The 18,239-nt window shown below is 40.6% G+C and overlaps 1 protein-coding gene across 3 annotated transcripts in view; it reads right to left on the reverse strand.

The window, feature by feature from the left end:
• Window positions 1–1,225: 1,225 nt before the first annotated feature.
• Window positions 1,226–18,239, reverse strand: part of GOSR1 (golgi SNAP receptor complex member 1) — a 28,409-nt gene continuing 11,395 nt past the window's right edge. For all 3 annotated transcript variants that reach the window (XM_056506397.1, XM_056506396.1, XM_056506398.1), the window contains 3 exons: window positions 12,015–12,044; window positions 6,355–6,437; window positions 1,226–5,152 (listed from right to left, as the gene is read on the reverse strand). In XM_056506397.1, coding sequence (XP_056362372.1) covers window positions 5,028–5,152; window positions 6,355–6,437; window positions 12,015–12,044 — 238 coding nt within the window. In that variant the 3' untranslated portion in view covers window positions 1,226–5,027. The remainder of the gene's footprint in view (window positions 5,153–6,354; window positions 6,438–12,014; window positions 12,045–18,239) is intronic.

Here is an 18,239-nt window from a genome sequence, read left to right on the forward strand (position 1 = left end):
CTGCCTGGGATGCTGCATGAAGGGCTGGCAATGCACAGAACGGGAGCGACTGTAAACATCGAGGTTTTCTATTAAAACACTCCGAAATCAGGTTCACGGCGCTGTTCACCGCCCACGTTCGGAGGCAGGGAGGAAACAAAGGCACTCGGGTGGCTCTGGGTGAATTTCTAAAGCGGTGCTGGGCTCCCGTGGAGCAGATCTGCAGGTGGGGCTGGGGGAGCCGAGCCGGCTGATCCATAACGCAGGAACTGCGCCCAGCCCTCCTCAGCATCGACAGCACCACTCTGGGAGGCGGATGGTTAAAAATATATATCCTAAGCCTGTGCCACTATAAATTATTGACTGTACAGGGAGCTGGAAAAAAGGATTCAGAGCCATTAATAATTTATTTTCTAATCCAAACGAAGATGGAATTTTATGCACCACTTATTACCAGCGCCGCAACTGGAAAAACTCACTGCACTTCCCACTATCTGAAACCAGGACTGCCTTTCCATTTTCAAAAGTTATTTTGAAGTTTCTCCTTTTAGCTTGAGACATACAATCAAAGCCTTCCCTCGGGAGAGCATCTGGTCACTCCTGAGTATTTCGCAGGCATTAGGGATAGAGAGATGTATCTCTGCTTTAAAGCAGCGTTTACAGGCACAGCACGACAGCTCTGCAAGGAGAAATCCCTCTCTCCACTCCAGCCTCATGCACAGACAGGTATCACAACACCAGGCAGCTCTGCTGCTCTGAGAATATAAATTTGGAGTGGCACTGAAAGATTTAGCATTGATTAAAAAACAACAGGCTGTTGGATCCTTCAGGCACGACACTGCCTGGAACACCTGAGGGAGGTACAGACCACAGTGGTGCTGGAAAACCACAGGGTAACAGAGTCCTGTCTATCCTGAACACAGAAATTCACAGAGAGGGATCTCCCTTTTTAACACTTACCTCTAAAGAAAACCATCCTTGTTCCACTTGGTGAAAACCACCACGAGTGTAATGAGCTCCCTCACAGGCAGGAGATGAGCCCAGGACTGCAGGTGCAGGCAGAGGAACAGATCCCCTCGAACCATTCTGGGTCAGGAAATGTCCCATCACGTCTGATATCTGATATAAAACACTGACTGGTATGTCCAGGCACAATTCCAAAGGGCTGAGATAAATCCTCTCTGCATCTTTCCTGAAGTTTAGGTAGGCAAAAATTGTCAAAGGGAGAAAGAACCAAGCACCTTGCTTAGAATTCTAATTTATTATTAAATTACATATCAAAGCCTTTTTCTTTTTTTTAATACATACAGAGAATGCACAATAGGTGAGAACAAAAATAATTACAGTTACAATAGAAGTTTCAAGAATGTGTATTAAAAGAAAAAAAAAATATCAGAAAGTGCAATCAGAAACTCATTTACAAGGTCTGGGATGTTCTGTGAGAAAAGGCTTTGTTTTGGGTGTAGAGTGTTTATTTAACTGCTTTCCTCACTCAGTAGCACACAGACCAACAGCTGCTGCTGTACTCAGGACTAAAACATCAGCACTGGCTCAAATGTGCAGTGACAGGAGAGGTGCAGGGCATGAGGGACCTGCAGGTGTGACCTGGAACATGGCTCAGGGTGTCCCTCACTGCAGCCTCCTGTCCTGCACATTCCAATTCTGTTAGAAGGAATTTCAGAACCATTGCCTCCTTCAGCACTGACAGCTGCTACCCTCTCCTTCCTGTCTCAAATGAAAGCTTTGGGACAAAACCAGTAAAAATAGGAAAAGTTATGCCTCAAGTGATCTTGGGAAACAAGTTGCTACATTTAGAGAGTTAAAACTCTCATTTAGTCGAGACTAAATGAGCTGCACCATCAGAGGTGGTGGAGCAGCCTTGGCTCCCTGTGCAGCAGTTCTGGGAAAGCAGCACCTCAGGGGACACAGCCCTGCAGGACAAGCAGTGCACACTCACCTGACACTTTCACATCACCTAAAAATCTACTTCTGCTCTTGATGATTTTCAACATCCAGCAAGGAACTGACTCTTCTCACATTAATCTTAAGACAATGCAAGTGAAGGATTTCTGAACTACAAATAAAAATTCTAGTTGACTACTCAGTGTCATGAATCCAGCAGGAATTTACACCTCACTCTGATATGCAAAACTCCTGAAATCAATACTGGTTAAGAAAAAGATGTTGCCCAGGAAGGTCAAAGCCCTGGCACAGTTCTAGGTGTTGCCCAAATGCCACTGCTCTGCTGCAGCAACCAGAGACTGAAGATCAGATAAACAGGTAAAAAATAGTCTGAAGAACAGGGATAAAAATACTCCCACCAGTGTGAAGTGTGGCATCAACATTACCAACATGATCCTTTGTGCTCCAGTGCCTGGCCAGGTTTGAAGCTGCTTATCTGGCAGGATTTCTGAAGCAGAAATTGAAAATAGAGTGTCTGTGTGTGTGGAACACACCCTGCAGAAATATCATGGATCCCCCTCCTTAATTTCAGAGCTCAGCAATGATTTTCTTAGCACACTTCTGCTGGGTTGAGTTAGGAAACCAGCACTCTGGCAGGAATTGCAGGAATGAGAATTCCTTAACCACATCTCTTTTCCTCAGAGCAGGAGGAGCCACACAGAATGAAAAACTCCAAGAACACATTTAGCAACAGGAGACACACAAACCTGTATTTTGGGATTTGAGGCAGAATGCTACAATCCACTGTGTTCATTTTCCAGTCCATTGTACTGACCACAGGTCCAGGCTGTTAGAGATGAATTATGAGGCTGATTCTCCTGAATTTGGAAGCCTTTCCCTGGGCCAGATGCAAGCACAGCCCTCCAGGGAGCACAGCACAACACCCGCTCACTCTGCCAGATGATGATGAAGGGAAAACTCCAAAGATAATTAAGTGTATTTTTCAACACAAAACTGACTCAAAACCAGCACAAACAAAAACCATGGAGGGGCTGCCAACACTGAAATCATTTCCAGTAAAGCTTTATCAGAGATAATTCAGCATATTTCCATTATTTTATACTAAAATATATCAGTTCCTCCATAACATTTTCATAACATGAAAAATCAATTATGTTTACATATTTATTATAATCTACATATTTTCCATAGCAGCTTTTTCACAATAAGATTAAATATATGCACCAAATAATCAGTTAAGTCCAATAAAAAGACTTGTTATAAGATTAAATAAATGAATTTATTTACGGTACTGCAGATCTTATATTGCCAACTATAGAGCAACCAAATCCTACAAATCCTAAACAGATGCACAAGTGCTGATCAGGGTCCCTTAGGGTGGAGGGGGAATCAAAGAAAAGGCAACAGGGAGAAGAAGTTTGATCTCCCAACACACAGATCCATTAATAACCCTCCTTCATCCATCAAGCTTTTTCATAAATCCCCTTAATAAACACTTCATCTCCAAATGGGAACGTTCCCAAATCAACCAAATAATCACCCTTTATTTCAAACACAAGCCCCACAGTTTTACAGATATTAATTCCAAATACTTCCAAATCCCAAAGGCAGGATGGCTGATTAGAAGCCCTTGTTGACTTTTGAGCACAGGGTTATTAAGTCTGCAAAGGAGCCTTTAAATGCAGACAGTTTGGGTGTAACAGTGTGGGTCTGCACACTACACAAGTTCTCTATTCCCTCCAAGTCACAGACACTATAAAATGAAGTAAAAAATTGTGTCTGTCCTGCTGGATTCTGTTCCAGAGGAGAACCTGGGGACTGTGTGACATTTGTGGGTGATGGAATACATGGAATCTGTTAGGAGCACTGTGAGTGGATTGTGAAAAGTGTTAATCAAGTTCTTAGAAAGGTATTTCAGTGCCAAGGCTCGAATTTATTGGGTTATGATATGACAGATGGAAAAGTGCTGTTGAAAGAGCAGAAAAGTCTGTAATCTGGGAAGCTGCAGTATCAAAGCCACTGCAGATGTCAGCTTTGTTTACAGACAAACAACAGGGCTCTTTTTGCCAGTGGAGACCAAAAAAGTGTTTCCCCCCCAGAAAATGGTAAATAACACTTGTTTCAATATTCATACATTCAGCTCTTTGCCAGGAGGAGTTATGTCCAAAACCTTTGCCTCAGCTGTAACCATCATCATTTTAATTTCAAATCAACAGTTTAGATCACATCCCTCTTACTGCACTATCAGAATAACTTCACTTAAATTACAGTATAGGCTTTGTAAACTGCTTCTCGTGTCTTTATAAAGATCTTTATGATGCCAGCCATAATCAAAGTATTTGCACCCAAAAGATTCCTTTGGGTGAACTCATGTTTGGTCACTTTTCAGATGACTGAACACTTGAGTAAACAGCTGCTGGGACACTGTGCTCCCTTTTTACACAGGGGGACTTTGTCAGTCCCTTTAAAGCCACAAGAAATCTTATGATCTCCCTCTGAGGGTACTTTATTCATATTCTGTGCAAAAAGTGAACAGAACTCCCCTTTTTTTTTTTTTGTTAACTTCGAGGAATTTGTGTGAAGCACAGTTATCACAGCACGAATTATGCAGAAATAATCAGAATCTCAACCAGGAGTTAAAAAGAACTACAGAACACGTATTTAGTAGTAAAGCAACCTGAAGGCTTAAAGCTGCAATATTCATCTCTCAGGGTGAAATTCAGTACTGGGCTGGGATTAGAGGGAAAAGCCTTCCTGCTGAGCTTCCACCCAAGGCAAACTTAATCCTTTTCCACTCCCCAGCCAGCACCAAACTGCCCCAGCACTGCTGAGCACTGAAGTGTTCCCCCAGTTCTGGTTAAGCATCCCATGGGCACTTACCTTGCAGTGAGAAAGGGAATGAAAGACAAACAAATCCCACCAAATTTAACCCAAAGGAAGGTGAACAGCAGGGGAGGAGAAACACTGCAGCTTCAGTGTCCCATCAGAAGCTCCAGACATCATGCTGACAGCCCCAGCCACGAGCAGGCTGTGGAAGTTCTGATGCTTCCCCCACTCACTTTTCCTTGGCTGGGGGGAGGGAAGGTGGTGATGAGTTTTAGCAGAGTCCAGGGGGGGAACATCCATCAATGGAAAGCGTAGAGGAGCAGCAGGATGGTGCAGACGCCGATGACGCCGCCCAGAATGAGGGAATCCCGGCGCTTGCGGAGGTTGATCCTTTGGATCAGGCTGTTCACTGCTGGGAAACGGTCTGGGGGGCTCTGAGTCAAGGTCCCAGCAGCAAACAGCAATGCACCAACAACCCCAAAGCCTGGATGGGGAAATGCCAACACTGCAACTACTCCCAAGATGGAGGAAGCAGGACAGTAAACCCTGATGGACGGGGAGCAGGATTACAACTGCACCTCACTGATTGCAGACAGAGAAAAGGGAACAGCCCAGAGCTCACATTTACACAGAATTCACCACCTGATCACCTCAATTACCAGCATTTTAATCTCCAGTATGTGAAGCTTAGTTACTTTTACTAACTGTGTTTAAATGAGAATGAAAAAAAAAATGGGGTGGTTATATAAAGCATCTGTGGAATTTTTGCAATGGGATTCTGCTACTGGTGAAGAGAACAACCAAAGGCATTTGACTGAGAAAATCCTGCACACTGCATGACCCACACACTGTGCAACCTCTGTAAAACCACAGGGGTGTAAATCTATCTCTTAATGTACAAAATACAACTGCCAACAAGACAATCAGCTTCAGAGATTCATGTCTTTGGAATAGAGAATCTTTTTAAGGCTAAAGCTTATTGAGACTTTATTGAAATGTTCTTGCCAATTGCTAAGAACTGTAATGAAATTTCTGGGTTACCAAGATGCATCTTTCCAGGATGTCATGTGTCTGATCAAACAGTGCTGATGTTGTCCATTGGCAGCAGGGAAGGAGTAAGTGGGAAAGCCACAAACATGCCTGACTTGACAACGTGGCACAATCTTCAGCCCTGAGACAGAATATGCACAGAAACCAACCATCCAAAATCTTAATTAACATCTACAAGAGTGTGACAGACAAGAGGATACTCAGGCCCTGACTGTTCTTGGCTGTAAACCACAGCAAGCAGTGATGAACACCAAGCTTCAGCTTTTTTGAAAGCAAAAAGCAGGACCTGGAATGAAGCTATATTTCTACAAAACATGCAACAGGGAAGGCCATGAAATGCTGCTGCAGACCTCTACCTGACAATTAAATCCTGTTAATTTCTATGCACTGCCCAAATTTAACCAAAACCAACTTACTCACCACATTTAGCACTAAGATGCTTCAGTCAGGTTATCAGGTGAGACTGATAAAAACTTGGCCTGTTTGTCACTGCTGAACCCCCAAATGACAGAGTGAAAAATTGTAGCAAAACTCTTTTTAGGCACAGGCAGCACCAATTTTTAGGAGAAAGGATACTTGCCAAGGTATTCATCTTGCTTTGTATTGACTTCAACATCCCTCTCTGGGAAGTCATATTTTCTTTTGTTGCCATGGCAATGCTGGGGAAAGAAAGAGGATCAAGTTGTTGGTGCTAAGAATAATCCAGAGCTCACACAAGAGGAGAACATGCAGCAATGCTTCTTCAGAGGACAATGAATGGGGTAAAGCAACATGAATGAAACCACAGATTTTCCATTAATCTCTATCTTTTACAGTTAAACCATTTCAGTTTGATAGAAACTGTTAACAGTGTGAAACACAGATTTCTTCAAACAGGCAGGGTTTGACTTTTCTCTTCAGCCCCAATGAAAACTGGTATTACCTTACAAGCAACATAAGAATTATGCTCTCATGGCTTAAGCATTAAATTTAGAAGTTTGTTTCATCCCAAATGATGCTTCCATCACAGCACAGAAAAAAAAATCAATTTCTGAGATCTGGTCCTAATTAAGAATATCCCCCATGGTATATAAGTTTTAATTTTCTTTGTTTCTTTACCAATACAGGCAAACACAAACCAGAATTTTCCATTTCAAATTTAATACGTTTTGGAGGTCAGAAAAAAGCAACTCTGCTCTTAAAAACAAGATATTTAACGAAGATTAAAAAGAATTAATCATTTGGCAAAGTTTGGGCTCTGAAGACACTGCCTGAGAAAGAAAAATATGGCAAATACTGCTCTCCTTGCTGGCATGTGTTTCAAAAACACATAAAGCAGGACATAAATACAACAAGGCTGCACAATAACTCAGAAAAGTCACCCCTACTGCTGTTGACTTCATCTACAGGAATAACAATGATTAAAAGAAGTTCTTGGATGAGTTTGTGAGCCTTAAATATGGAGGGGAAATGTTCTGGAGGAGTAAAAGTTAAGTGGAACAACACAACAGATAAATATAACAAAAGGACACTAAAGCTGTCATTTCAGAGGTAGGATAATGTGAAATGCTGCTTTTATCAGATACAAACATTTAATTTTTCAATGCAGGTATTTTAGTCCTCTAAAGTAAAAAAAACAAGAAACTCACAAAACCACTAAAAAATCTGCTGTTAAGAAGAGCACTTAAGGAATTTTGAATTACTAAGAATCAAGTTAGAAAAAAATGTATTTCCTATTTGCACAGAGGAAAGTTTGTTCAGTGACCTACAGACTCCTATCTCCCACCCCCACACTCACTTGATATTTGTCCAGATGAGTTTTTAATACAGTGTCTCTAAAGCACTTCTGAATAAAGTCCCATATTTTTGTAAGGTGCATCCAATGACTCATTAAAACATCCATTCATTTACAGAAGTGAAAACACAAGATGATTGCCAGTATATAAAATGCTCCTGAGCCACCTCCAAAATGCCTTTAGAAATAATTATTAACAGAACAAATGGTTCCTGCTTTAACATCTGGGGAGTGAAACTGTCCACTTGATACAAAAAGGCAGGATGTAAAGGGTTAAGAGATCGAAACCAATTAATTTTTTTTTTTATCCAGTATTTTTAAGAATTTAGCTCAAAGGGCTGGGTTTTGCTGGAGAGCTCTGAAGAAAAAAAAACTGGAGTAATTACCATTTTTAATATGCTACGGTCTGGTAATGAAATGTAATTGTGATATTCATGAACAAGAGTTTAACTGGATTCCAGCTACTATTAACAAATCAAAATTCAAGCAAAAAGCAATGTTGCTCATGCATAATTTGATTATTCAAACCTTGAGCTGGTTTATCTAAGCCTTTAGATCTGTAAAGGAGATTATTAAATTTAAGAAGAAAACAGAGTTCCTGGGGACCAGTGCAGGGATTGGTTTTTTTATCTTGAGCACTGCAGCTTCCTCATATCCTCCATCAGAGAATTTTGGTTTCATTCCCATCCCTGACATATGTTCATTGACTTGCTGCTGCCATTGCCTCACTGACAAATGCATATTTTTAAAAATTAATCACATTCTTCCCATTCACAACACTGGCCCCATTTAGTCACTCCCCAGATCACCACGACCTGGTTCCGACGCTCCGGAAGCCGCGCGACGCTTACGATAAAAAGATGAAACATTTCTTACTGGAATGGAGATGACCCCAATCTAACATTTCACTTGGAAACCAGCAGGAACTATTCTCAGTGCTGCACTGGCTGGAACTACCAGAGCTGGGTGTAAACCAAGTTTCTAAAACCAGATGGTATCTGGCCTGCTCTCTATATCTGATATTAAAGCCCTGCTCAAGTACAACGCTCAGCATTGCTGCACTCCTGGAGAAATCTCTCCCAGCTAAGCCCAAGGTCACAGCCATAAAACACCCACCTATCCCTTCCCCAGAGCAGCAGGAGCATCTCAAATTCCTGTGCTTGCAGCCATATTTCCCTCAAAACTCCTGCCACATTCCAAGTTTGCCTTTGATTGTTCAGCAGTGCTGTGGGTATGAGAGCAGCCAAATTTCCCTCCAAAGCAAACCCAACTGGTATTTGTACTTAGTTTGCTGTTTTCACTGGCATAAAAAGCCCAGGGTAGTAAACACCTCCAGGCATTATCCCAGATGGACAATCTAACATGCAGAGATACACTTTTAATGCTGCCTGACTTGAAAGCAAAGTTGAGTTTTGACTTAAATAAATGTTTAAGCTGCTGTTCTTTCACCCCACGCTGGAAGCCACATCCATCCAGAGTCACTGAGGGAAATGTACCAAAAAATCAACTCCTGGCTTCACCCATTGAGACACATCAGTCAAATCTACACTGCTGGAGAGCTAAAACAAAACCCTAAAGAAAGAAGTTGTGTTATTAAAAATCAACTAATCCATGTATTACTGGAACTTCTGCTTCATTTTGCATGCCATGAATCATACTTGCTCATTGAAATGCATGACAAGGTCTATGATTAGGGAATGGACTCTGTGACTGTGCATAGAAATGAAAGCTCTAGGTTTAAATTGGTAAAAATTCTGATAGCATCACTTATTCTTTGTCTGGAGATACATTTCTATATTTGTATCTCTAAATATACACATATGTGCGTGTATCAATGCATACCTACGTGCTCAACCTGGCAAGTCCCTTTAAAGAGCATTGTTTCTTTTGATGAAGCCTAGGATGAAAACAGAAGAAACATTTCCCCAGGAATGCAAGTGATGTTGCCTGGACATTTTGGCAAGGTGGTTGTGAAATGAGAGAATTCTCAAAGTGTAGCTCATGCCTGTCCATTCTAAAAAGTCAACACTCAATGCAGCTGAGTTTTTCTCTTGTATTAAATCCTAATTACCTAAAGAGATAGTCCAAATACATAAGGAGACAATTTTTAAAAAATTAAATCTATGGCTTTGGTCTGGCTTCAGTTCAATCTGTTAATATACACTGATAGATCAGAGCTCAGAAACAGAATTACAATAAAATCTTAAGAACTTGTCAAACTGTACAGGCAAAACTATAAAAAATATTTAAACCAAGCCAACATAAAAACACAAGTTGTTAGAAAACAAGAAATAAATGGTCTGCTATTTTGAAAAAGTGATAATGTTTGAAAATGAAAACCTAAGAACACCAAACATATTAAGCAAAATCTCTGCTTATATTTAAATCTGGCCAAGAGAAGTGAGCGCTGTTCCAAAAGAACTGCAGTACAAAGTATCACATCCCACTCGCTTCTGGAGAGAAATATGCTGCAGTGAGAACCCATGGCACGTCATTCATTTAAAAATTGATTAAAAGTTTAGTAATAATGACACATCTGGAGTGACAGCCCTGCTCAGTGCTTTGGTTACTGAATCATTTCAGCTCAGGTGCCCATTTATTCCCTGGCACGGATGTTTGCTCTGTGGAGGACCAGGCAGAGGAAGATTCAGACTCCTCAATTCTCCTCCTGACAGAAAATCAGAGCAAGGGCTCACAATTAGTGGCTGTAGCTTGTCAACAAAAGCCTCTGCACACACAAAAATGTGCTTTCCATTGTTTAGAATCAGTGCTTAGTAACAAACCCTAAGGAAATAAAAGTGTGAAGTGTGAAGGAATTAAAACGTGATTTCCTGACTTGCTTAATTGAAAAATGAGTAATGAACTGCAGCAGATGTAAACCTTGAAGACAGAGTAGTAGCCAGAATGAGCTAATTGCATCTCAAGGAATCTGTCCTCAAACAGCTTCTTCTGCACAATTCCCTCTTTTATTTGGGGTCCAATAGATAAAACAATTGGTGAGTTCCATCTGGTAAATTCACTTAGAAGGCAGCAGGATTTACCATCAATAATGTCACACCCAAACACTTGCCATTGCTAGAGATCACAAGAAAAAAAGAGTGAATAAAAAATTCACCCTGGTTTTAACAGAGGCAGAATTCAACTCAGAGATAAGCAGAATTACATTTCCTACTCCATGTAGTTACTAAACAAGCTCCTTTTGTACAAAAAAAAACTGTAGAACATTTTTGGCAACAACTCAAGCAAGAATTTACTACAGATAACAAATGGTGCAAGGTTGAGAGCTCTGAGCTCCTCTGATGACATGGAACCAAGAAGCCAGACCAATGACATAATTACAAGTAATTACAAGTAATTTTGCAGGATATTAAGAGTAATAAATCACCATATGTTGCTTAATGCTCTGCTTACTTGGACTGGCAGCAAAGAAAAGATTCAGTAAACACTGAGCATTTTTGAGGTGGAAAAGTAGGGTTCCAAGCACAGCAATAAAGGAGAGGGTTTTAGTGAGAAAAGGACTAGAACCCAAAACAAATACAGCTGGGCTAAGCTGGAGAAATATTTCTGTGAGGCTGTGGTGAAACTGCACCCACATTTTCAGGTATTGCTGCACTGATCACTTCTGCTTCATCACTGCACACTGATGTGGTTTAACACATTCTTCCTCCATGTTAATTATCCTGAGCCCACTGTGTGTACTTAAGCCAGCCAGCCCTTAATGGACACAGCCTTGCTGCACCTCTAATTACTCTTCTTGGTCACTTATGTCAGTACATGCATTGTCTGAAAGCATATCTTACTTGCCTGCTTCCTTTTTTTTTTTTTTCTGTTTCATTTTAAAGCAATAATCTAAAATTTAAAACCATTAAATTGGGCATTATTATAGTTTGAGTTATTAGTCTGCAAAAGGTCGGCTTGGAAAAGGGCACAGATAATAAAATTTATGTTGCTGTAGCTCTAAAATGTCTAGATCAGTTAGAGAAGGTATCATTTAAGTATTCAAACAACATAAGAACTCCAAAAGATAAATAAATGTACAACAGCAATAGCCTCTCAAGCAGTTGTGGAAAACGCCCTTACCTGTATCAGCTGCACACTGGGTGCTGAATATTCTGAATACATTGAAAGATTACAGGAATCAGGTTTTAGGTGAATCTCATTGTGAGAAGAAACACCTTGACTTATGGAATAGCCCTCAACAGCTCAGCCTGAGCTGATTCACCTTTGAGCAGAAACCCAAATTTTCTAAGCTAGGGTGAATAAAATATTTAAGCAACATTCTTATGTCAATATTGAATAGAGAAAACCCAAAGCAAACCCACCAGCAATTCATTGTAATGCTGTCAAGGAGCTGGAAACAATACAATTATTGTATAAAAATAGTGACTGATATATTTAGACACAATTTAATGGAAATGCTGATTGTACGGAAAATAATGAAAATTTTTACATTCATTCCTACCTTATTGTTTCTTCTATCAGTCGATCTGAGCTGAAAGCCAAAAGAAAAAAAAAAACCAAGTTAAAAAAGTAACAAGCACTAAGTACTACTTTAGATTCCTAATCAATGATCCCCATCATCATCCTAATAAATTTGCCCTTAGAATGTTTTACTTCTGGATGCTGTCACATTTTGCCACTCCATAGGTTTGGTTTATACAGACTTTGGGAAGATGCACTGGAATATCCTCTGGAGCAGCATTTCCTTAGGGTAGCAAGAGCAGCAGCTCAGGAGAACACATAAAACACTGAGGAGACAAGAAAAGGGGAATTGGCACTGTGATTTATGGAGGACTGTTTGGAAAGGAGCAGCTAATTTTATTGCTTTTTAATTCTGCCCACCCCTTCAGAAAAATGTCATTAATGATTAAGAAGCTGAGACTTGGGTCCATCTCAGAACCCTGCTCAGGATTAGCTTTGGTTGGTGCTGGCAAATTCCTTCTGTGGCTGGGTGAGAACAGAACTGCTGGGAACACAGCACAGCCAGGAGTCAGAGAAAGCCCTGGTGAGTGACACATGGCCCTGGGTGACACTCCCTGCCACACATTGATCCAGCCCTGTGCAGCATCCCTGGGAAAAGGGCAGCCCCCAGCACAGCACCAGGGAGGATATTTCATTTAAAAACCCAACATACACCATTAAGGGAGTAACAAGATCCTCAAACACTGCTGCTAATTCTCCTTTTCTGTACTCAACTTTCACACAGGGTTTTAATCACTGCTTTGCAGAAATGCCGGATAAACATCTCTTGTTACAGCAATCAATATCTCCAGTGTAACCCTGACATGGAACAGGTGACTGCATCATTCCCAGAGTGCAGGAACAACAATGCACCCCAACAACTGCTCCATCTATCCCACAGATTCATACAAATTCTTGGAGAATAACTGCAAAGAGAATTGAGTTTGCAGTTTGAGGAGGAAATCAGCCTGACAGAAAAGTTGTTTTATGTTTTACTGGCTACTGCTTCCAGTATAAAATCAGAATTTATCGCTGCCAAACCCAAAGATGCCAATAGGGCTCAGCCATCTCCATCCTCCACCCCCTCCTCATTCCAAGTGTTTTGCCAGCTCCCAGAACAGCACAGCTCTGCCTCTGACTCAGCCAGAGCTGCCTGATTTGGAACTTTTCTTCTTCCCACAGGAATTCTGGAGATCCCCCCCCAGCTCCAGCTGGAGGTGTGGGGAATGAGCTGGGCAGGAGCACACACTGTGTGACCTGCTCAGGGAGGGGGACAGGCAAGCAAAATAACTTTATTTGTCTGTGAACAGGAGTGAAAACACAAAGGTTGCTATTTCAGGCTGTCCATGCCTTGAAATATAGACACAGAACAGAGCACTAAAAATATTTTGCTCAATTTTAAGCTGCCATGGACTCGACTGGGGCAGCAGAGCTATGCTAAAAATCACATCAGTTGTGAGCACATTGGTTTAAGGAAATAAAAAGTTTTATTCACTGTGTGGTGTTTATTACACTGGCACAGAGAAGGGAAACACCCTAGCTGTGTACACAGAGCAGTCTCACAGCATCTCCCAATGTCCCCCAGGCAGGCAGAAGAGGAAAGCAATGCATTAAAGATTTCTGTAATCACTGAGTCTCCAAGAGACACAATCCAGCTGAGAATGTGCCTTTCATAGATAGTCTCTAACAGACAAGTGTGTTATGTGGGCAGGGCATAATAAGAATAAACTGCAAAACCATTAGAAAACAGCCTCAAAAGCAAAGGCAGTGCACAAGAATGAATAATTTTAGAAAAGGTTCAATTAAAAAAAAATTTATCAATGAAAAGGTATTAAAACCTTGCTGGAAACAGGTTACACTTTAAAAAATCTGTGGAAGAAAATGTTAGACCAGCCCTATTAAAAAACCTACCTTAGAAAAATCACTGCCAGCTCTTTGTCCATTTAACTGATGAAATTATAGAATTTTTATGTTGATGAACTGAAGATGACAGAGAAGCTGAACACTTTTAATGACCTCAAGTGAACCAGGATGCCCTCCAAGGCTTTTAGAGCCTCAAAATTAGTCTTGCCAGTTTGCAGCAGGAACACTCACTGCTGTAGATGGGCAGTTTCATTACTTAGTCAGACACATAAACACAAAAAGTTATTTAAAAGCTTCAGATTACATTACACTGCTTTATTTTTATATGTGTTTGTATGTTTATACACACACAAAAATAAACTCTGGGAATGTGGCTACCTGTAAAACGATGACAGAAGGTCATAAAAATGTAAAAACCAGTAATAACCAGTTCTGAACACCAACACACACAGGCATGAGCTGCAAATGCCAACACAGAGTATTTAGCAGGCATCTGAAACCCCAAGATCAACATTTCTCAACTTATGTGGAGTCACCCCAAGTATTTAAAAGGATGAGATACACAGAAATTTTCTTCAGAATGAAGATGTGTGGGCAAGGGCAGACTAAAGGAAGCACAGATTTATTTATTAGCACAACTTCCAGTGTGTTCTTCCCACCCCAAGGAGAATCAGCTCTTGAGAGGATTTCCAAACTCATCTCTCCTTGCAAGGTGAACAAAGTCCCCAGGAAATGGCCACAACATTCCCTGACATTCTGCTGAAGGCAGGCAGTGTGAGCAGGAACATTTCAGGGATTCTGATGGGCAAATACAGATTGTAAAGTTCACTCACAGTGACACCCAAACAGAAGCATCTGTTTCATTCATTTTCCAGCTCATAACCATAAAAATAAGTCAGATTTGAGGAAGATCAAGAACACAAAGTACAACAGGGCCCAGAGACATAAGGGAAGTTTGCAGATCTCTGACTATTAATAACCTGCTCTCCACAAATAGAAGCTGTTCTCACAATTAAAAATAATGTTCATTTCAATCGTTTGCCAGGATGAAAAAATAACATTGAACGAGGCAATTGTGCTTAACTTACATATTCAAAACACTACCAAAAGAAGCTCTTAAATTAAAATCTATTGACTTTATTCTTCTGCTGTCCAAGCAAAGACAAATCCAGTGGACATTTCCTTATGAACATCCAAGCAAAAGATGGTTCTGGGCATTATTAATCTGACTTGCCATCTGTTTCAATAAACTCTGCATTTTCACCTGTCCAGACAGACAAAGCCATTTAAAAATACTACAGGAAAGAAAGGCTGGAAGCTGCTGAGGCAATCACCTCCTGTAAGGAATGGCACAAACCCAGCAGCAGCAGCAGCCATGCATATGAAATAACCAGGCCTCTGTGCTGCCTGCAGAAGATGGCACAGCTTGTTTTTAAATATGCAGACAGGTAAATTAATCTGAAAGAGAAATTAAGTGAAATATGCCTCCAAGATAGAGAAGAGTCCTGTTTATCACATCAGGCTTTTACAACTAAAAGAAAGCATTTTATATTGTTTGTAAGGCAAATCTCTGTGTCTGTACTTCAATAAAATTCATTCATATAGATGAATACTCAGCTGAGGCACAGGGCAAAGCAGCAAAACTCATTGCACACAATTCATTTCACAACATGCTTTAACCCCTTCAGATGAAATTAAGGGCAACTATCACATAGAATAATTTAAAAGGGATAGGGAAAACCCTGTAGAATAAACTAATACAGCACTTGATAACTATTTTCTTCCTTTCATAAAGAATAACTACAGAATTTATAATTTTACTTTGTTTTTCTCTAACTGCAAGATAAATGACTAAGTCTTTGCTCTCTCAAACTGCTTCCAATAAATCTTTCATATTTTCACAGTCCTGGATCACCAGGCAATTTGGAGCTTCCAGGAATTCAAATCCTGCAAAACACACTCTAATACAAATATACAGGTATGAGCAAATCTGATTTATACACTCAGTTATTTCCATCATCATAGTAACAGAATAATAATGAAAAAACCACTGTATACACACACACACAAAACCCCATCTCCAACTAATTTTTTCTGCTTGCCATCAACATTCCTTATCATATTAAAAATTCATAAGATCATTAAGCTCTTTAAAAACTTAAGTAGAAGAATGTAAAGCAGAACACATTTTTTTTTCCTCCCTGTGATAAGAAGAAATTCTAGATTTTATAAGACTTGTCCCAAGTTTTATTTAATTTAATTTCAAAGTTGCTAAAGAAGACATGAATTGGTGTAGAAGCCTATTTATTGTCTAAGACCAATATATTTGATTAAGAAGCACACATTTTCCACTTCCAGCATGAGAAAACCTGGCTGGCCAAAAACACAGACATGAGGCAAAATAGGCATTTTCAGGGATGAACAGTTTCCCCACAGAAACCACTCTGAAAGCAAAGAAAGGTTCAAATACTGACCCAAACTGCTCTGTTTTGTGGGTTTTCTTTGAGTGTTAATTCAAATCTGGATGCTAAGGAAATGCAATTTTGTCATGTTGTCTCTTGCAGAAGGCAACAATCAAACACAAAACCCAGCACAAACGTGAGCATTAATCAATGGATAAATCTGCTCAACATCATCACACCTACACACTCTGAGCAGCTCAGTAAGCTTATTTCTGCATGTCTCAGAAATCACTTTCAGTAAGAATGAGGAATAGTTGCAAAATTGGAAAAGAAAAAAGCACCATATCGTGTTGCTTTTCATCAATGCAAGCAGTTTGTTAAATCTAGAATGAAAGGCACTGGAACAGAATCCATTGCTCTAGGCAAGAGTAAACCAACATTGTCTGGTGCTGAATTTCTTTCCAGATGGAAAGAAATTGTACATGAGGAAAAAAAAAATACACAGAAGGCATCTCTTTCACTGTAGGGAAGAATCTGCCAAAGGATTTCCAGGAAAATAATCTGGTGAAACCTTCTCCCTCCAACTGCAATCCTGTAACACAAATTCTGCTAAAATTTTGATTTCTAGCTACATCACTAAATAAACTCCTCGAGCTCATCCATTTCAGCAATTTGAACTTTAGATACACTAAAAAAAGCATTTTCTTGGTAGCTGTAAACACATCTACATGTGCAATGTAACCAATCAAAAGTTTAGTTGTTCTAACTCGGTTTAAAGGAGGCAAACAAATACCAAGGGATTTTCTCCCTTAAAACAGGGATCCACCTTCTCAGGTCTGATAACACCAATAACTGCTTCTCCTGGATTTCCAAAGGGTATAGCCTGCACCTCCACTGAACTCCATGGAGCTGTCTGGGAATTGTCAGAGTGGAAGAACTGTTTCTCTAGAAGAGGAGTTAGCCAAGAAAGCTCTTTGGCGTGCAGATGGCTGGGAAAGTGCCTGAGAGCCCCAAGAGGGTGAGCAGCAGCAATACCTCTTCCCTTAGAGCAAATCTATAAGGGAATAAGAGCTTCTCAATAGCCTGCAGTGCTCAGTTTACCCAAAGAACACAGGTAAAAACTTTCAAAAATGAGAACAGCTTCTGCTGCCCACATGAAGTGCAGCAGCTGGCTGAGCACAAACCCAGTGCCCGGGTGGCACCATGGAATGAGGTCTCAATTCATGCTTGGGAGAAGTTCTTGGAGAGACTGACCCTCCCATATAATTGCTCCATTTTACCCACAGGAATGAAGTGAAATGAACTGAGGAGGGCAGGCCTTACTGTAAGTCATTACCAGCAACCACAACTGTCAGAACAATTCCAGTAACTTCCTAATGGACTCTATCGGCGTTTCCTCAAATTTTACATCTGCATGTGCTGCCAGCACGCAGGGGCAGGGCTGCCTGCATGATCTCCCCTGGTCTAAAACATGGCATTTGGATGGGACCTTGCACTCAAGGGAAAACCCCTCAAATCCAAGCAGCACAGGCTCTGCTATGTGACACTGACCTGACTAAAATGGAGCTCTCCCAGGATAACCTGTCACGGCTGATTTGTTGGGCACACACAGACAGGAGATGCTCAGCTTACAACAAACACAAGCTGTTTGTAGTCTGTGCTGTAACAAAATAGATTGGATCACTTTTCTAGCTCAGTGTTTTTTGACTAAAGCTTGGCAAAGCTAAAGAACTGTTCTGCTACTCACACACTCCTAAGTAACCAGGAGAGCACAAAGGGGAATGTATTCTACAAGAGCCCCATCACATAAACAACTTCATAATAAATACCTTTTTAATTTCCAGTCCAGCCAACACAGAAATGAAGTGAGAGTTATCCCTAGGATGACAACCCAACTTTAATGTAGTATGAAACCCTAAAATCCACACTCCACACACGTGTTCTGCTCCCTAACTGCATTT

Source organism: Oenanthe melanoleuca, chromosome 19 (assembly GCF_029582105.1).
Source record: "Oenanthe melanoleuca isolate GR-GAL-2019-014 chromosome 19, OMel1.0, whole genome shotgun sequence".
In the NCBI taxonomy this organism is placed as follows: Eukaryota; Metazoa; Chordata; class Aves; order Passeriformes; family Muscicapidae; genus Oenanthe; species Oenanthe melanoleuca.